The following is an 18,723-nucleotide window of genomic DNA, read 5'->3' as shown; positions in this document are numbered from 1 at the left end:
ACTCTGCTTTATACCTTTTATAAAGTAAAGTTACTTCCCTACTTTCTAAATCACCATTACTGTGGAATTGGTGGGCGGTTAGAAAATTTTACTACTAACAGAGCAGAGGTGGGTTCCTACCAGTTCGCACCTATTCGGTAGAACCGGTTCGTCAAATCTACCGAACCGGTTAGAAGAGGTTCCACCAGTGGACCCGGAAAGCAGGCCACACCTACAGAAGAGGTTCCAAATTTTTTTGAAACCCACCACACACACACACACACACACACAAACACTCACACAGAGAGAGAAAGAGGAAGGAAGGAAGGAAGGAAAGAAGGAAGGAAGGAAGGAAGAAAGAGAGACGAAAGAAAAAAAGGAAAAAGGGACAGAGAAACAAAAGGAAGGAGAGAGAGAGAGAACACATGGTCGGCAAGCCACTCCCACCAGGTCACATGGCCAGCAAGCCACTCCCACAAAGGAGGCCATACCCACAGAGTAGGTTCGAAATTTTTTTGAAACCCACCACTGTAACAGAGATACAAAAGTGGGTGGTAGGTATAAAAAGATTGACTATCTCTGGTCTAGGCCTTTATCAAATGGTAGGCTGAGCTCTTGAAGTGGACTAACCTTGAAGAAAGGCCTCAAAGTGGTTTTTCCTTGACGGTTGTTTCTTTGGAGAACTGCATGGCTCCTCTTTTTTTGCTATTTTTGAGATTTTGGGGATACTACACTGGGCTCTCGCAAGGTGAGAATGTGGAGGGAGTAAGGATGGTGACCTTGATGAAGATAAGCAAAAGCTGTTGCCTTTATTTTTTGGCTTCAGCATTCTGTGAACCCTGCCATGGTACTTCATTAAAAATGGCTTATGCTTTAGCACCACATGATTCAGATTCAGATTCAGATTTAGTTTATTTGTATGCCGCCCTTCTCCGGGAGGGACTCAGGGCGGCGAACAACTCAGAAGGGGAAAAGGGGACACAGACACAATACACGTAATTAAAATACACAAGAGTCACACAGCCATACAAGTCGAGAGGGGAGGGGAACTCATCAACCCCAGGCCTGCCGGCACAGCCAGGTTTTGACGGCTTTCTGGAAGGCCTGGAGAGAGGTGAGGGTCCGAATCTCCGCGGTGAGTTCGTTCCAAAGGGCCGGAGCTGCTACAGAGAAGGCCCTCCCCCGGGTGGTAGCCAGATGGCATTGGCTGGCGGACGGAACCCGGAGGAGGCCGACCCTGTGCGATCTAACGGGTCTATGGGAGGTAATTGGCAGCAGATGGTCTCTCAAGTATGATTTTGGCCAATTGTTAAAAATCATATTAAACAAAATAAATCTCAGAGTGATGTGCGAAGGCAGTTATTAACTAGCTGTCTACAGATAGTCTACAACTTATCACAGTTTGTTTAGTGAACGATCAAAGATAGAACGGTGCTTTAAAAAAGTGACTTATGGGCGGTCCTCATACTTACAACCGGCGTAGCATCCCCACAGTCACAATGAATTGTGATTCAAGCAATGAAAATTCAAACAAGAAGGCATATCTAAATGACAGTTACAGCATCCAACATCCTAGAGACATATACTTTGTCATTTGCCATCTTCCCATCTGGCTTCTGACAAGTCAACGAGGGAATGGGATTCACTTAACAATCATGTGATTCACTTAAAGACCATGGCAAAAAAAAAACAGATCATGAAGTTGAGTGCAGTCACATGATGACTCACTTAACAATTGCATTACTTAGTGGCCAAAATTCCTGTCCTAATTGTGCTCATAAGTAGATGACTACCTGTACCTATTTGTTAAAATACTATCTCAAAACACATTTAAAAATTTATATTTTTGTGGTCCTTGTAGGGGGTACTAAGCAGGGGTGGGTTTCAGGCAGTTCGCGGCGGTCCCCGCGAACCGGTTGGTCAGTGAACCCGGAAGTAAGTAACTTCCGGGAACGCCGAAGGGTCCACCCGCCCGCCCGCGTTTCTTACCCGGTTTTGACGAGTTCTGCGCTTCCACGCATGTGCAGGACACATACAGCGCCTGCGCAATCCTCCAGGAGCAGCTGGAGCATCGCACAGACGCTAGTACGCATGCGTGCACTGCGCGCGTGCACGAGGACGCCGCCGGCCCCGTTCCAACCGAACCGGTTGGAACGGGGCAGAAACCCACCCCCAGTACTAAGTTATCCATATACAATGAACGAACGGGAAGGTATATATAATATTAAATGAATACTTTAAATATATAAAATGTATATTTTAAATACAAGGGACAAGGGTAAAGGTAAAGGTTCCCCTTGCACATATGTGCTAGTTGTTCCTGATTCTAGGGGGCAGTGCTCATCTCCATTTCAAAGCCGAAGAGCCAGCGCTGTCTGAAGACGTCTCCATGGTCATGTGGCCAACATGACTAAAGGCGTACGGAACGCTGTTACATTTCCACCAAAGATTCCTATTTTTACTACTTGCATTTTTACATGCTTTCGAACGGCTAGGATGGCGGAAGCTGGGACAAGTCACGGGAGTTCACTCTGTTACGCCGTGCTGGGGATTCGAACTGCTGACCTTTCTGATCGACAGGCTCAGCATCTTAGCCATTGAACCACCACGTCGACTATTAAATGTTTAAAACATCATTTAATTTGGCTCTTCAGATGCCCTCTAGGAGCTAGTTGTGGTTGTCATACTGCTGGCCTCTGTTATACACTCTTTTAGAGCAAAGGGAAGGTTTCAATTGAAATCTCCATTTAAGCCATTCCTTTGCATTTATTAAGATATCTGTGTGTAATTCAGGGAATTCCCACAGGAGATAGCTAAGCCCTGGAACGAATCTTCCATTTCCCTTGGAAGTTTTGTCACAATTCATTGGAAAGATGTATTGTGATGATAACACTGTTTTCCCCAAAAGCTTTTCGTTTCATTATGAGGTGAAGTAGCTATTTGCAAAAATCCTGTTTTTCCAGACACACAATGTAAAAACTGCTATAACAAGACACTCCTATTGCAAACAGCTATTACCACCCAATCTTATGAATGAATTTTCTAAGGGCTGGTTTTGTTTGCTAAATTCTATTGACGGTTTCAAATATTTCGTGGACTAGTGCACTTGAATGAAGAAATAGCTTCGCCCCCTCTGACAAGCTGACATTCAGAACTTCAAGATTCATTTCCAAATACCATAAAGTCGCACATCGCACATGGTAACACGTCAGGGCTTGCTTTGTTAGTAAAAAAGGCCACAAGTCCTAGTGACCTTTTCATAGTGCTACGCCAGCCACAGTTTTTAATGTGTGGTTAGATGAGCTTGCTTTTTGAAGCATTAGCTCTGCTAGAGAAATCACAGCTTTTTGATTTTGATTAAAAATGTCACCTCTTATGCATTATTATTTTTTGAATTTTTTAAATTAGTTTTATTACAGAAAAAGCACCAAAAAAAAGAATCATCTTTCATTACATCTTGTAGAAAGTGTATCTATTGGTCACAAGTACATTTCGTGGCGTTCCTTCCACGATCACATAAATTCCATTCAGTTTGAATTGTATATGTTAAAAATTTATATATTTTACTATCACCATACCACTATTTTCATTTAATTAAGATTTCAAAAACACAGCCACCTGCTGGCATTTTTTTTTCTTTCCCCAGTCTCGATCAATCTGCCATATCTTTATATATTTATAACATATTCTAAAAAAAAGTCAATTAATAGGACATCTAACATTTCCTCTCCCTAACATATCTTTATTATTGTTGTTGTACAATTGTATCACAGCGGCCAGTTGTTTCGCCGGATTTGGCATTGGTTACTAGTCGGGCCCCACCCAGGGGCCTAGGACGTCGTAACGTATTTTCGTAATATGCGTGCAGATCCAAGCAGTGCGGCTTTTTGCATTTGACTGATGGTGATTTTGTCAATTTTTAACTGTTTTAAATGTAATTCCAGTGCTTTTGGAATAGCACCCAGTGTGCCAATTACCACTGGAATTACCACTGCTGGTTTGTGCCATAGTCGTTGAATTTCGATTTTTAAGTCCTGGTATCTTGTGATTTTTTCATGTTCCTTCTCGGCGACCCTGCTATCACCTGGTATTGCGATGTCTATGATTGTGACCTTATTTTTCTCAACCAGTGTGATGTCTGGTGTATTATGCGCCAGTATTTTGTCGGTTTGTATACGGAAATCCCACAAGATCTTGACCATCTGATTTTCGGTGACTTTTTCAGGCTGATGTTCCCACCAGTTTGTTGCTGTTTTAATATTATAATTTTTGCACAAATTCCAATGGATCATTTGTGCTACTGAATTGTGCCGCAATTTATAATCAGTCTGCGCGATTTTTTTACAGCAGCTGAGCATCTTTATTATTATTATTATTATTATTATTATTATAGTTAACTAGATGTTATTTACTATTTTTCTCACCTCTCTCTCCACAGGCGCAAAAAAGCAACAATCTCTAAACAACAATCTATGTTAACAAAATGACCATTTAAAATCTAAAACAATCTAAAAAATGTTGACATTTCTAGTTGACAATCACCAAAGTATACATCAACATTCCCTTTTGTTATTGTAGTTAAAAGTAGACAGAAAAAAAAAACCCAATTGTTTGCTATTTATGTCACGTCACCTCTCATTCTAATCCAAATTATTATGCCTTCATAACAGGATTTAAACACAAATTTATAAGGTTTATAAGTCTTTTCACCAAATCTCAATTACAATTTGTGGTCCGGTTGTTTATCCTAATTAAGGTTATCATTTCATTGTTAATATAATGGTAAATTATATGTTAACGAATAAACATTCAACAATAATCTATAAGAGTCTACAAAATACTAAAATCCCTACTTATTAATCATCAAAAATTAGCTAATTTTTATCATCAACTGGCATTATCAACCAGTGTCTTTCCAGTAGCAAAATGGTCCTTTCTCTCTCGCCAGCAGTTGTGACAAATCTCTCTTATACATTATTAAGTATTTAAGTATTTAATAAATTTATAGGACGCCCAATCCCGAAGGACTCCGTGCGGCTTACAGAAAATACATTTTAAAAGAATTAAAAAATTTAAAAGCAGAGAAAACAGATTAAAAACCACATCATGCACTCAATCTGGTCGGGGCTAGACCACAGTCATAAGGTCAACAGCCCCAGGCCTGCTGGAATAGCCAGGTTTTGGTAGCCTTTCGGAAGGCCATGAGAGTGGGCAGGGTCCGGATCTCTAGGGGTAGTTCATTCCATAGGGTCAGAGCGGCTACAGAGAAGGCCCTCCCCCGGGGACCGGCCAACCGACATTGTCTGGTTGACGGCACCTGGAGAAGGCCCACCCTGTGTGATCTTATCGGCCGTTGGGAGGTATGCGGCAGAAGACGGTCTCGCAGATATCCGGGTCCTAGGCCATGTAGAGCTTTAAAGGTAATAACCAGCACCTTGAATCGCGTTCGGAGACCGACAGGAAGCCAGTGCAGCTCGCGGAGGATAGGTGTAGTATGGGTGTATCTAGGTACACCCAGTATCGCTCGCGCGGCTGCATTCTGGACCAGTTGTAGTCTCCGAACACTTTTCAGGGGCAGCCCCATGTAGAGCGCGTTACAGCAATCAAGTCTTGAGGTGACGAGGGCGTGATTGATTTATTAAAAGCAAGATAGATGGTTTAAACAAAAACTAACATAAAGTTGCTTCCTTTTTTTTTTAAGGATCGTGTTTTTGATTTAGGAGAAAGTTTCTTAAACAAAAAAAAAGTGAGCTGAAAAGTCAAGTGATATTTTGTGAAAGCATTCCTACGATGCCTGAATATTAAGTAACTTGGAGGAAAGCAAACCTCATTGCCATGGGACTGTAGAACTGAAGGATAGCACAATCAGACCTCATCCATCAGCCAGAAAACTGAGTGTTTTGTTCTGAAAAAACCATGCAAAGGAGACCAGGCTGACCTTACTTCACTTTTTTTAATCCTCTACCAGGAAACCACTCTAAAATCTATCATCTTTTGTTTTTTTTAACCCTTTTGTGCCAAAGTTTTAATGATATGAACTTGAGATTAGGTCTGTCTCTCTCTCTCTCTTTGTTACCTGAAATATCAGGTAAAACTGGTTTAAATTAATAAGTGCCCAATTTATTTCTCATTTTACATATCCAGGTTCTGCAAAGACTTTTCTCAGACTTTGACATCAGGTGATATTATTCAGGATTAAAAGCAATTTGGATAACTATCCATAGGTTTCCTTAGCACACATCCTGTTTTTACGCAGACAAAAGAACTTCCAGAGGATAAATACCTAAGCTATGATTCTGAATTGCTGTAGGGAACACAATAGTTAAAATGTTTGACGCTTTTTCAGGCAGGAAATTAATTCTGAGAGCTGAAAAACAGAGCAATGGCCTATTCATACCAGAAGCCAAGTAAATGTATAAAATTTTACGGAGCTGTTGAAAAATTTAACAGACAGCCGTTTCCATTTATACGTAACGGTGCTGAGATTAGTGAATGATTAGATATAATTAGGATTTAATGCCACACAATTTTATGTTCATTTCTATTGTAAAGCTTTCAAGGGATTCTAGAAGGGTTTTATTCTCCCCATGAAACTTTTTTTTTCTTTTAATTTTCAACAGTACTAAAAGCCTACAACCAGGTTTTGGTTGAAACAATAAACATTGCATGGGGCTACCATATGATTGGGGCTAATCATAGATTTAGATCTCTAAAAATCTGCTTGCAGATGATAACTCAGTTTTTTTTTTTTAGTTTACTAGTATTTGAAAAGGAAATATGTCTTTGAACTAAATCAACTCCTCTGGATGTCTCTACAAACATTTCAGTTTCTACTTAAATAGGTGCACAATTGTTAAAAAATGAGCCAAATCATTAAATACGATTTTTCATAAAAGAACATTAGCGTTTGTGTATTTAGCCATTAAACAAGTGAAAAAGAAAAGGCTCCAGAATTGAAGAATATATTCCTACATCTGATTTGGGCTAAATTTGGATTAAAGGTTTGGGGGAGGGGGAGATTTCTGCAGGCAGCATCTGAACCCATAAAAATGCTGCCAGCTGATCCCAGAGATAATATTCGGGACCCATCCTAGATGACTTGTGGCTGCTGTGCAACTTTTAAATTAAAATTCTGGTGCAAGTGTGCGATTTTCCAGGCAGCCTTTGTTAACTGGAATGTGGTTAATCTAGACTCGATGTAGAGGGAAACTTGAGGGAAATCAAGTTGAAGGTGGGTAGATGGTTGCTGGGTAACCCCGATGCCTCTTCTTGTTTCCAGATTCTACAGGAAACATTAGAATTGTATAGCCTGCACTCAAGGACTATATACTTGACTTACTTTAATAATAGAGTGAATGTAAAACAAAAAAAAATGAGTTGAATTTCACTGATAGTTTTGAAAAGAAATAAAGTCATATTTTAATTTAGTTGATTCAGAATCAACAGCAGTCATCTCTTTATACATATATAATTAAATATTCTAAAATGCAAAATATATTCTGAATTCTCCCTCCCTCCCTCCCTTCCTCCCTCCCTCTCTCTCATATATATATTTTCTTACTGGAATCTGTGATGCGTAAGTCTGTCTGAGACGTGACCCGTCAAAACCGCGGTCCACTAAAGCGCGCCCGATTAAAGCGCGTACCTGACGTCATCAGCAGCGCGACGAAAAAAAAATAAAAAAAATTAAATTAAAATTAAAATAAAATTAAAGCAAGCTGATTCACATAAAGGTAAGGGTTAGGGTTAGGGTTAGGTTAAGGGTTAGGGTTAGGGTTAGGTTAAGGGTTAGGGTTAGGTTTAGGGTTACGTTAAGCGTTAGGGTTAGGTTTAGGGTTAGGTTAAGGGTTAGCGTTAGGTTTAGCGTTAGGTTAAGGGTTAGGTTTAGGGTTAGGTTAAGGGTTAGGTTTAGGGTTAGGTTTAGGGTTAGGTTTGGGGGGGTTAGGGTAAGGTTTTCGCTTTAATTTTAAATTTACCGCTCACAGCGCGATGTTTTCATCGCGCTGTGATGATGTCACGTACGCGCTTTCATCGAGCGCGCTTTAGTCTACCGTGGTTTTGTGGTGGAACCGTCTGAGAAGATTTGCAAGACCTTTAAAGGAACCCATTCATTCTGTTTTCTTAGAAATGACCATTTGAGTTTGAAACTAATGCAGTAGTTACAACCAAATTTCATTGGCACTGATAACAATTTATTAATTGGGATAGATTTGTTATGCGCAAAGTATTGCAGTTTTCCTTTAATATATCATTAGGGTCTTTATGTAATATTTTCATAATTGATACTTTCTGAACTTCCTTTATAACGTTCATGCTGCATTTAATTGCATGTACACCAGGGGTGGGTTTCAGGCAGTTCGCGGCGGTCCCCGCGAACCGGTTGGTCGGCGAACCCGGAAGTAAGTAACTTCCGGGAACGCCGAAGGGTCCACCCGCCCGCCCACGTTTCTTACCCGGTTTTGACGAGTTCTGCGCTTCCACGCATGCGCAGGATGCATACAGCGCCTGCGCGATCCTCCAGGAGCAGCTGGAGCATCGCACAGACGCTAGTACGCATGCGTGCACTGTGCACGTGCACGAGGACGCCGCCGGCCCCGTTCCAACCGAACCAGTTGGAATGGGGCGAGAAACCCACCCCTGATGTACACATAGTCCTTGAGTTACGACCACAATTGAGCCCAAAATTTATGTAGCTAAGTGAAACATTTGTTAAGTGAGTTTGCCCACTTTTATGACTTTTCTTGCCACAGTTGTTAAGTGAATCATTGCATTTGTTAAGTCAGTAACCTGGTTGTTAAGTGAATCTCGGTTCCCCATTGACTTTGCTTATCAGATGGGCACAAAAGGGGATCACATGATCTCGGGACACTGCAATGGTCAGTGAACTAGTTGCGAAGCATTTGAATTTTGATCATGTGAACCACGCCAAGCTGCAATGATAGTGTGAAAAATGGTTATAAATCATTTTCTTCAGTCCATTGTAACTTTGAACGGTCTCTAAATGAACTGTTGTAAACCGAGGACTACCTATACAGTATACTGTAGTCTGATATATATTGAATATTCAATGAAACTTTTTGAAATTGGATTTACCAAGGTTGTTATTTTTGTTATATCTCTCGTGTGATTAATGATGCAAAGGACACCATTTTTTAAATTATTCAAAAAGTAAGAGCAAGAACTCGCTTTTTAACTTTTTTAGTCCTCTCCCCCAACTTTTCTGTTACTTTGTATTTTACTTTTATTTTTAAATACGCCACTTTGTTCTTACTTAAAGGACTAATTTAGCTTAAGAAAAGAGTTTCTTAAGGCAATCTTCTAAAAGAAAAGAAAAAAACCCTCACCAGATGGAACACTTTCACTTCTCCATGGCTAGTTGGAGCCGTCTCCAACTATGTCAGCCTGGGGGTTGCCTGTTTGCTGCCGGTTGGAAGCGCTTCCCTTGGGTCAATCAGGAACTTTGCGATGTCTCTGCGACCAGCAAGGTCTTGTCTTCCCAGTCACCGTCTCTTCAGGATGGTTTAGGTCCTGCTGGACCATCCAGAGGCAAAAGTGTCATTGGCGGATTCGGACTGTCGAGTCCGCACGATGTAACATTGCGACATTGGCTCCTCTTCCCTGAACCAGAACCTTTGATTCCCCCTTTTTAGCCTGGTGCCTTAACCACTAGGCCACACTGGCTTCTGTTACTATTTGGGAATATCCTTTCCTTCATGTGAGCCAGAGAGGGAGAAGCTTCATCACCGCACAATGAGAATAGAAAGGAAACGTGCAGTGTGTGTGCGTGTGCGTGGGGGGATATTAAAACCCTAGCATAGAACCATGGAGGTGTATGTGTGTGTGTAATCTGAGGAAGGGAAAGGATGAAAGAAGAAAGGAAGAATACAAAGGATGAAAGCAGGGGTGGGTTTCTCGCCCCGTTCCAACCGGATCGGTTGGAACGAGGCCGGCGGCGTCCTCGCGCACCCCCCGGCGTCCTCGCGCACGCATGCGGCGTCCTCACACACGCACGTGGCGCGCGCATGCGTACTAGCGTCTGCACGATGCTCCAGCTGCTCCTGGAGGATCGCGCAGGCGCTGCATGCATTCTGCGCATGCGTGGAAAGCACAGAATTTGTAAAAACCGGGTAAGGAGCGGGCGCGGGTGTGCGGGCGCGCGCGGGCGCAGGGGGGGGGGCTTAGCCGTTCCCGGAAGTTACTTACTTCCGGGTTCGGCGACCAACCGGATCGCAGGGACCGGTGCGAACCGGTCGAAACCCACCCCTGGATGAAAGACTCCCATCATTTCATGGAAACTTTGTGTGTTGAGGTGGGTAAATAGGGAGAGATAGAATGAAAAAGTAGATTTGGGTGTTTTGTCTAGTTTCTTTTGAGCTATAAAAGGGGAGGTAACCTAAAAAGTGAAGGATTATGTCTCACTTTTGCACATTTGCCATGTTACATCAATGTTTTAGTTTGGACAAATAATTAGCAGAGATCAACCTTATTTTCCCCTTTCATGTATCTTATTTTTAAGGAGAAAATAGGAGTGAATTAATGACAATTTCAGATGATACCAAGCTTGGAACACTATTGAAACCAAAGCTCAGGAAACCGTATGTTGCAAAGTGAACAATCTCAGGAACTGGGCTAACACAATAGAAACTGGTAGTGCAAAGTTGTGTCTTTGAAAACATTTCTCAGGGTTGGTTTACATTATATAAAGCATAGATCAGTGTTTCTCAACCTTGGCAATTTGAAGATGTCCGGACTTCAACTCCCAGAATACCCCAGCCAGCGAATGCTGGCTGGGGAATTTTGGGAGTTGAAGTCCAGACATCTTCAAGTTGCCAAGGTTGAGAAACACTGGCATAGATAGTCCTTGACTTATGGCATTTCAATTGTATGACATGAAAGTCGTAAGCTGAGGCACCCATGTGACTGGCCCAATTTTATGACTTTTATTGCAGTTACCCTCTTTCCCCAAAAATAAGCCCTCCCCAAAAATATTGCAACACAGCAGCAGCCATGAGGTGACCACGCTTGTCACTTCCTGCACCTCAAAAATAATAATTTGTGAGTTTGGGGGGGGGGGAGGAGGAAGGGAGAGGGATTGTTAGATATCTTTTTAACCGACTTTTTTCTAGAATAAGTTATAAAGATGTAAAGTTACGGCAGATTCATTGAGACTGGAAAAAAAAATGCCAGTAGGTGGTTGTGTCCTTAAAATCTTATTTAATGAAAATGGTGGTACAGTGATAGTAAAATATAAAAATTCTAAAATGTACAATTTAAACTGAATGAAATATATGTGATGCCGGAAGAAACGCACGAAATGTACCTGTAACCAACGGATACGCTTTCTACAAGATGTAATGAAAGATGATTTTTTGTGTGTGTTTTCCCTTGATAAAAACAATAAAACTTTAATAATAATAACTACTACAACAACAACAACAACAACAACAACAATAATCTTGTGGGATTTCCATATACAAACCGACAAAATACTGGCGCATAATACACCAGACATCACACTGGTTGAGAAAAATAAGGTCACAATCATAGACATCGCAATACCAGGTGATAGCAGGGTCGCCAAGAAGGAACATGAAAAAATCGCAAAATACCAGGACTTAAAAATCGAAATTCAACGACTATGGCACAAACCAGCAGTGATAATTCCAGTGGTAATTGGCACACTGGGTGCTATTCCAAAAGCACTGGAATTACATTTAAAACAGTTAAAAATTGACAAAATCACCATCAGTCAAATGCAAAAAGCCGCACTGCTTGGATCTGCACGCATATTACGAAAATACGTTACGACGTCCTAGGCCCCTGGGTGGGGCCCGACTAGTAACCAATGCCAAATCCGGCGAAACAACTGGCTGCTGTGATACAATTGTATAATAATAATAATACCTCCCAGAAATAAGGCCAAGTGCTTATTTCGGGGGTCAAAAGAAAATAAGACCGTGTCTTATTTTCGGGGAAACAAGGGTATCCTTACGCAATCATTCACTGACTGCCACTGTAATTAAGTGAGACAACATAATAATCAACTATAAAGGTGATCTGATTGTCAACTGCTTAAAATGATGAGGGGGGAATGTATTAAGTCATAAATACCTTTTGGAGGTGGAGTCTGTTGTAACTTCGAATGGTCACTAAATTGACGAGTCATTAAGCAAGAACTATCAGGGCTACCAGATCTGATCTATAAAGGTTGGAAGGTGGATCAGAATTGCTTATATATTTAAGTTTCTTCTGCTGACATCCAGTAGTTGGCTGGATTTTTACAAGCCAAACTTGGTAGTCCTAATAAATACGTGTAGAGTTGTGTGTGTGTTGTAGGGAGAAAAGATGCTTGAACTGGTATGTATGTGAACTAACAGCCACGATGTTGAACTAGCTTTATGATTTATAAATAATGAGTTTATAAACTCGGCAAATTCTGACTTTATCAGTAAACTATGCATGAACAAAGAAAAGATTTTATATTGGAAGCCGACAGCCTTCTGAACCTGATTGCATAGAGAAATGTAAGCGCTGTATGAACCTCAATTTTAGGAAGTACTGTAGTCAGTTAAAAAACTGACCATATGTACATCAAACAGGTGACCTTGAAAACTGGCTACACTCAGAAGATTGAAATAGGAATTTGTGCTTCCCTAAACGCCGAATTCTCTAGACAAGTGGCAGGAAAAAACAGCTGAAGGAAAGTATAAGATAAGATAACTACAGCTTTCTACTTCTCAAGTCCAACATTCTTTATCTTGCAGGCCTCCTGCTATTTTTTCCCCCCCAGCTAAACCACTTCCTCTCCTGCTGGCATACATATTGCCCTTGATTTAAACCTCCAGCAAGTGCCAGGGTGGAGCAAAACTATTGAACAGTTTGCCCCCCCCCCCCCCGTATCTCCCCCTTAACATATATCTACAATTGCACTTCCTTACTCAGAGCAGGGAAAGCGTTCTGTAACACAATTCCGGAGTTCTGTTAGCACAAATTATTGTGGGAATGTAATCGTTCGGGGAGGGACGTAGTGGCTAAGACGCTGAGCTTGTCGAGCAGAAAGTCGGCAGTTCAGCGGTTCGAATCCCAAGTGCCGTGTAACGGAGTGAATTCCCGTTAACTTGTCACAGCTTCTGCCAACCTAGCAGTTCAAAAGCATGTAAAAAATGCAAGTAGAAGAATAAGGGCCGCCTTTGGTGGGAAGGTAAAAGTGCTCTGGATGCCTTTGGCATTTAGTCATGCCACACGACTACGGAGACATCTTTGGACAATGCTGGCTCTTAGGCTTAGAAACGGAGATGAGCACCACCTCTAGAGCCGGAAACAACTAGCACACATGTGCAGGGGGAACCTTTACCTTAATCGTTCAGGGCAGTTTGAGTCAGTTTTTAGTAACTTGCAAGTGGATTAATCTATAATTTTCATCTGCATCGTATGGAGAATACAACGCTAGGGAAGTTGATCTATTTTAATAAGCTGGTGTTGTAAAAATGGCGAAAGGAGGATCTGATCTGCATTTTAGAAAATTATATATTGGGTAGGAAAAAGTTTGTTTGTTTGTTTGTTTGTTTATTTATTTATTTATTTATTTATTTGTCTGTCTTGTATGCCGCCCGCTCCCAGAGGACTCCGGGCGGCTCACAAAAGACAAGGGAAAGGGGGGAACGAGACAAAGACAACATATTAAAAACAAAACCAACATTCACAATTTCCGTGGAGGTAGATGCTTCTCAGCTCCCCCCAGCCTGCTGGAACAGCCAGGACTTGGTGGCTTTGCGGAAGGCCGGGAGGGTAGTAAGGGTCCGGATCTCAACAGGGAGCTCGTTCCAGAGGGCTGGAGCTGCAACAGAGAAGGCCCTCCCTCGGGGAGTCGCCAGCCAACATTGGCTGGCAGATGGAATCCGGAGGAGACCTAACCTGTGCGATCTAATTGGTCTGAGAGAGGTAATCGGCAGGAGGCGGTCTCTCAGGTACCCAGGTCCGATGCCATGTAGGGCTTTATAGGTAGCGACCAGCACGGATTCGGAGACTAATAGGTAGCCAGTGCAGCTCGCGGAGGATAGGTGTAACGTGGGTGTACCTTGGTGCACCCACAATCGCTTGCGCGGCTGCATTCTGGACTAATTGGAGTCTTCGAACACTCTTCAAGGGCAAAGTAACAATGAGATCTGGACAGCTTTACAGGGACAGAGAAAAGGGGAGAAGAACAGTACAGGGGAATCCTTCACTTTATGGCCACAAAGTTTCCATTGCTGAGCAAGGGCGCGGCAGTTGTTAAGTGAGTTTTGCTCCATTTTACAACTTCGTTTGCCATAGTTCTTACATGAATCATGTCATTCAGCGAATCTGGGTTCTCCCATTGACTTTGTTTGTCGAAAGCCGTTTGGGAAGGTTACAAATGGCGATCACATGAATCCGGGACAGCGCAACTGTCATCATTACATGTAGAGTCCAAAATTTGATCACGTGACCACAGGGGTGCTGCAGTAGTTACAAGTGTGGAAACCGGTCACAAGTCAGTTTTTAAATGCCGTTGTAACTTTGAACAGTCCCTACATGAATGGCTGTAAGTTGAAGGCTAGCAGTAGTAAGTAGAAATGGAATTGTCTAGAGAAGCTTTAGGCTTCAAGAAAGGCAGAGAATCTTTGATCCTACAATGGGGCTTCAGAAAAAGAACGAACGTTTCAGCGATGAGAAAAATAACAGCATCTTTTCCAGGTTGTTATAATCAGAAGAAGGAAAGGAAGGCGTGAAGATTTAAAGGGATCTAAAATGAAGTCAAAAAGATCTTAACGATCCCAGAGGAAAAATAAATGCCCACTCAACCCAAAATTTGCAGGATTCCAGAAAAGTAGCTTAAAAGCCCAGTCCTATATATTGTCCCCTTAATATATGTGCAAAATCACTTTTTTCTCGTTTTATTTGATTGTTATCTATCGTATTTCATTTGTTCTTTGTCTCATTTCGTTTTATTAATTTCATTTTTTTAAAAAAAATTATATTGGTCTTTGATTTATGCATTAAATTCCTCACTTTTTCAGTCATAAACTATCTGGAATTTCTTAGTCCCGTATTTATTTTGAATATAGTCAATCCATCTTCTCCACTCCAGTTTATATCTCTCATTTGAGTGGTCCTTAAGATATGCTGATATTTTAGCCATCTCTGCTAAGAGTTTGTTTCTTTTAATGTCCATTCTTGGATAGTAGGCAAATCTTCCTTCTTCCAGTATTGTGCCACCAACAGTCTTGCCCGCCGTTATTAAGTGCAAAATCAAACCTGAAATTTGCTTAAAATTGCTACGATAGAGAGATGACCCAAATCATGAAACCGAATCATTCTTAGCCAGTTCATTCCACATGGTTTACTTCATACTTCTGTAATGGTCTGTAGGAAATACAGAGCATATTAACAAAATAATGACATTTTTCCCCCCTTCTGATGTTTCAAGGAACATCCCATCAAGGTGGCTATTCCCACGAGGCGGTGTTATACGCACTTCAGAAATGTGGCATTCGTCACATCGACACGGCAAAACGATATGGCTGTGAGTCGCTGCTGCAGAAGGCTATCAAAGAGAGTGGAATAGACCGGGCGGATCTCTGGATAACAACCAAATTATGGCATGCTGACTATGGCTACGATAAAACGAAACAAGCCTGCTTGGAATCTTGCAACAGACTTGGAGTGGAATATCTAGGTATGAAGCTGTTTATATGTGTGTGTGTGTGTTTGTGTGTGTGTGTGTGTGTTCCTGTTCAAATTATCAAAGTCATAAGTCTTGGTGCACATTTAATATATTTTTCTTTTTTTTAATTGAATTTTTTTTTTAAAAAAAGCTTTTACAAATATTTACCTCCCCTCCCCCCCCTCCTCAGCCGAGCCCAACCCCCCCCTCAACCTTCCCCCCCCCCCCGACTTCCCAGAACAGATACAGGGTATAAATCTTTAACAAAGATATTCTAAAATAAACTTAAAGAAAGTTAGTATCATCTTTCATTTGAGCTTTAACTCCTCTTTTGTTAGGCTAACTCTAAACAGATTATATCATTCCTCACTTTTTCAGTCATAAACTATCTGGAATTTCTTAGTCCCGTATTTATTTTGAATATAGTCAATCCATCTTCTCCACTCCAGTTTATATCTCTCATTTGAATGGTCCTTAAGATATGCTGATATTTTAGCCATCTCTGCTAAGTTTGTTTCTTTTAATGTCCATTCTTGGATAGTAGGCAAATCTTCCTTCTTCCAGTATTGCGCCACCAACAGTCTTGCTGCCGTTATTAAGGACAAAATCAAATTAGTCTCTATAACAGTACAATCAGTAGTTATGCCTAACAGGAATAACTGAGGGGTAAACTTTATCCTCTTTTTAAAGATATTTTGCATAATCCACCATATTTTTATCTAAAATGCTTTAACCTTTTTAAAAGTCCACCATATATGGTAATATGTAGCATCAACACAATCACATCTCCAGCATTTAGGTTGTAAATTCGGATACATACAGGCCATTTAATATATATTTTCTTATTGCATCACCCGCAACAACATGCTTTTAATGATTGCTCTGGATCATAAACAAGAATTTTTAGTAGGGAGATTATTCCTTTGATTCTTTAGTTAATCTGGTTACCATAAGAAAGAAAACACATCCTCTTAACAAGGATTGGCAGGTTATTAAGAGAATTTGTCTGCCTAGCCTTGAATGATTGATTATGTGCCATCAACCTGGTGTCAGTCCTTAGTGACTACATAGATTTTTTTCTCTTGAATGATCTGTTCCCCAACTGCTTCTTCAGGTGCACCTATTGCTGCTGTATCCATTGATGTTGTAATTGAGTCAATCTTTCTCAACATTGTAGACTTCTCGAGAGAGCCAGGTCTTCGCATCACATGATAATTGGAGCCTGATCATTTGTGCCTTGATTGAGACTCTGAGTTGATTTGTTCAATTATACATGTGCTTGGATTTTTCTGTTGACTATCCATTCATTCATTTCATTCATTTTATTTGTCTTGTATGCCACCCACTCCCGGAGGACTCCGGGCGGCTCACAATAGACAAGGGAAGGGGGATAAATAGACAAGACAACACTTTAAAAAAAGGTGCAACATTCACAATTTCCGTGGGGCTGGGTGTTTCACAAGCCCTCCGGCCTGCTGGAGCAGCCAGGACCTGGTGGCTTTGCGGAAGGCCGGGAGGGTAGTAAGGGTCCGGATCTCCACGGGGAGGTCATTCCAGAGGGCTGGAGCTGCAACAGAGAAGGCTCTCCCCCGGGAAGTCGCCAGCCGACATTGGCTGGCAGATGGAATCCGGAGGAGACCTAACCTGTCTCCTACCAGCCTATCCGTGGTATTCTTAGAACTCTTCTCCAGTGCCAGCATGAAAAAGTCTCAATAGGTTTTCTATCCTGCTTGACTTTAATATCAATGCTAAATGCAGTAGTTTTAAAGCACTCCCCTTCAGTTAAAACCGAAAGGAACAACTCAGAAAAAGGGTCATGTGATCTGCACTTCTTACCTTAAATCAGGGGTTTCCAGCCCCTGAACTGTGGCCCCCTACCAGGCTGTAGCCTGTTTGGAATCGGGTCACGCAAGCAGCTGCTGGCACATACACATGCATGAGCACCGGGCCGGCAAACATGCACAAAGCTTGAGTTACGTGAGCAGCAACCAATGTGTACGTGCGTAACTCGAATGACATGAGTGGCGGGCTGGTTCCCCTCCCACTTCCTCTGGGGCTGCCAAGCAGCGAACATTGGGAACTGCTGCCTTAAATAGCAATAGGAATAGCAGTTAGACTTATATACCGCTTCATAGGGCTTTCAGCCCTCTCTAAGCGGTTTACAGAGTCAGCATATCGCCCCCAACAATCCGGGTCCTCATTTTACCCACCTCGGAAGGATGGAAGGCTGAGTCAACCCTGAGCCGGTGAGATCTGAACCGCAGAACTGCAGAACTGCAGTCAGCTGAAGTAGCCTGCAGTGCTGCACTCTAACCACTGCGCCACCTCGGCTCTTTTATGATTGCTGCTGTTAATAGCAGTGTAATTAGCAATGTTATCTGTTACAGCTCTTAAACCAGCATTTAGCTGCTTGCTGTCATAAGATCTCTACAGAGCTAGAATAAATGCCAATTAATAAGACTCACTTGTACTGATCTGTCTTTCTTAATTTTTCTTACAGAGCACCTCAAATTTAAACCTCCCAGAAAGATTCTGATAGACTTAGTGGTATACCCACAAATTGTATAATTGATCTGTTGCAAACAATTCCTAATCCCCTTGTTACAACAATCTGATTAATTCACTTGAGGGAAAAAGTCACGCTTGCTGCAAACATTCTTAGCATCCCTAGGTTGCATCAGAAATTGGTATGGATGAAATCCTTCCCCAAGGGAGATCAATGTTTCAGTTGGTTGAGATTGGGCGCTCAAGCCAATATATTTTGACATAGTATAACCATTGTGATGACAGTTTGTGGCCTTAGCATGTTTTGTGAGTACAGTCAGAAATTCACCCTCAGCCACTGTAAAGCAAGCCATAGGTTAGAACAAGGGTGTCAAATTTAAAGCCTGCGGGACGGATTCGGCTCTTGGGGTGCTTAGATCTGGACTGCGAGGCTACCCTGTAAACAATGAAGGACCGGCCTGCGGTGCCTCTGCCAGCAAAAACGGAGCTTGGGGAGGCCTCATGGGGTCCCTGTGGTCCATTTTTGGTAGCAGAGGGCTGCAGGAGGCCATTCT

At 41.8% G+C, this 18,723-nt stretch overlaps 1 protein-coding gene across 3 annotated transcripts in view; it reads left to right on the top strand.

Annotated features, from left to right (window-relative positions):
* LOC116508699 (uncharacterized oxidoreductase ZK1290.5-like) overlaps nt 1-18,723 on the top strand; it is a 105,902-nt gene that overhangs the window by 18,318 nt on the left and 68,861 nt on the right. For all 3 annotated transcript variants that reach the window (XM_032217347.1, XM_032217346.1, XM_032217345.1), the window contains exon 2: nt 15,428-15,676. In XM_032217347.1, coding sequence (XP_032073238.1) covers nt 15,428-15,676 — 249 coding nt within the window. The remainder of the gene's footprint in view (nt 1-15,427; nt 15,677-18,723) is intronic.

The sequence above is a fragment of the Thamnophis elegans genome, chromosome 5 (genome assembly GCF_009769535.1).
Source record: "Thamnophis elegans isolate rThaEle1 chromosome 5, rThaEle1.pri, whole genome shotgun sequence".
In the NCBI taxonomy this organism is placed as follows: Eukaryota; Metazoa; Chordata; class Lepidosauria; order Squamata; family Colubridae; genus Thamnophis; species Thamnophis elegans.
This window is presented reverse-complemented; position numbering and strand designations above follow the sequence as displayed.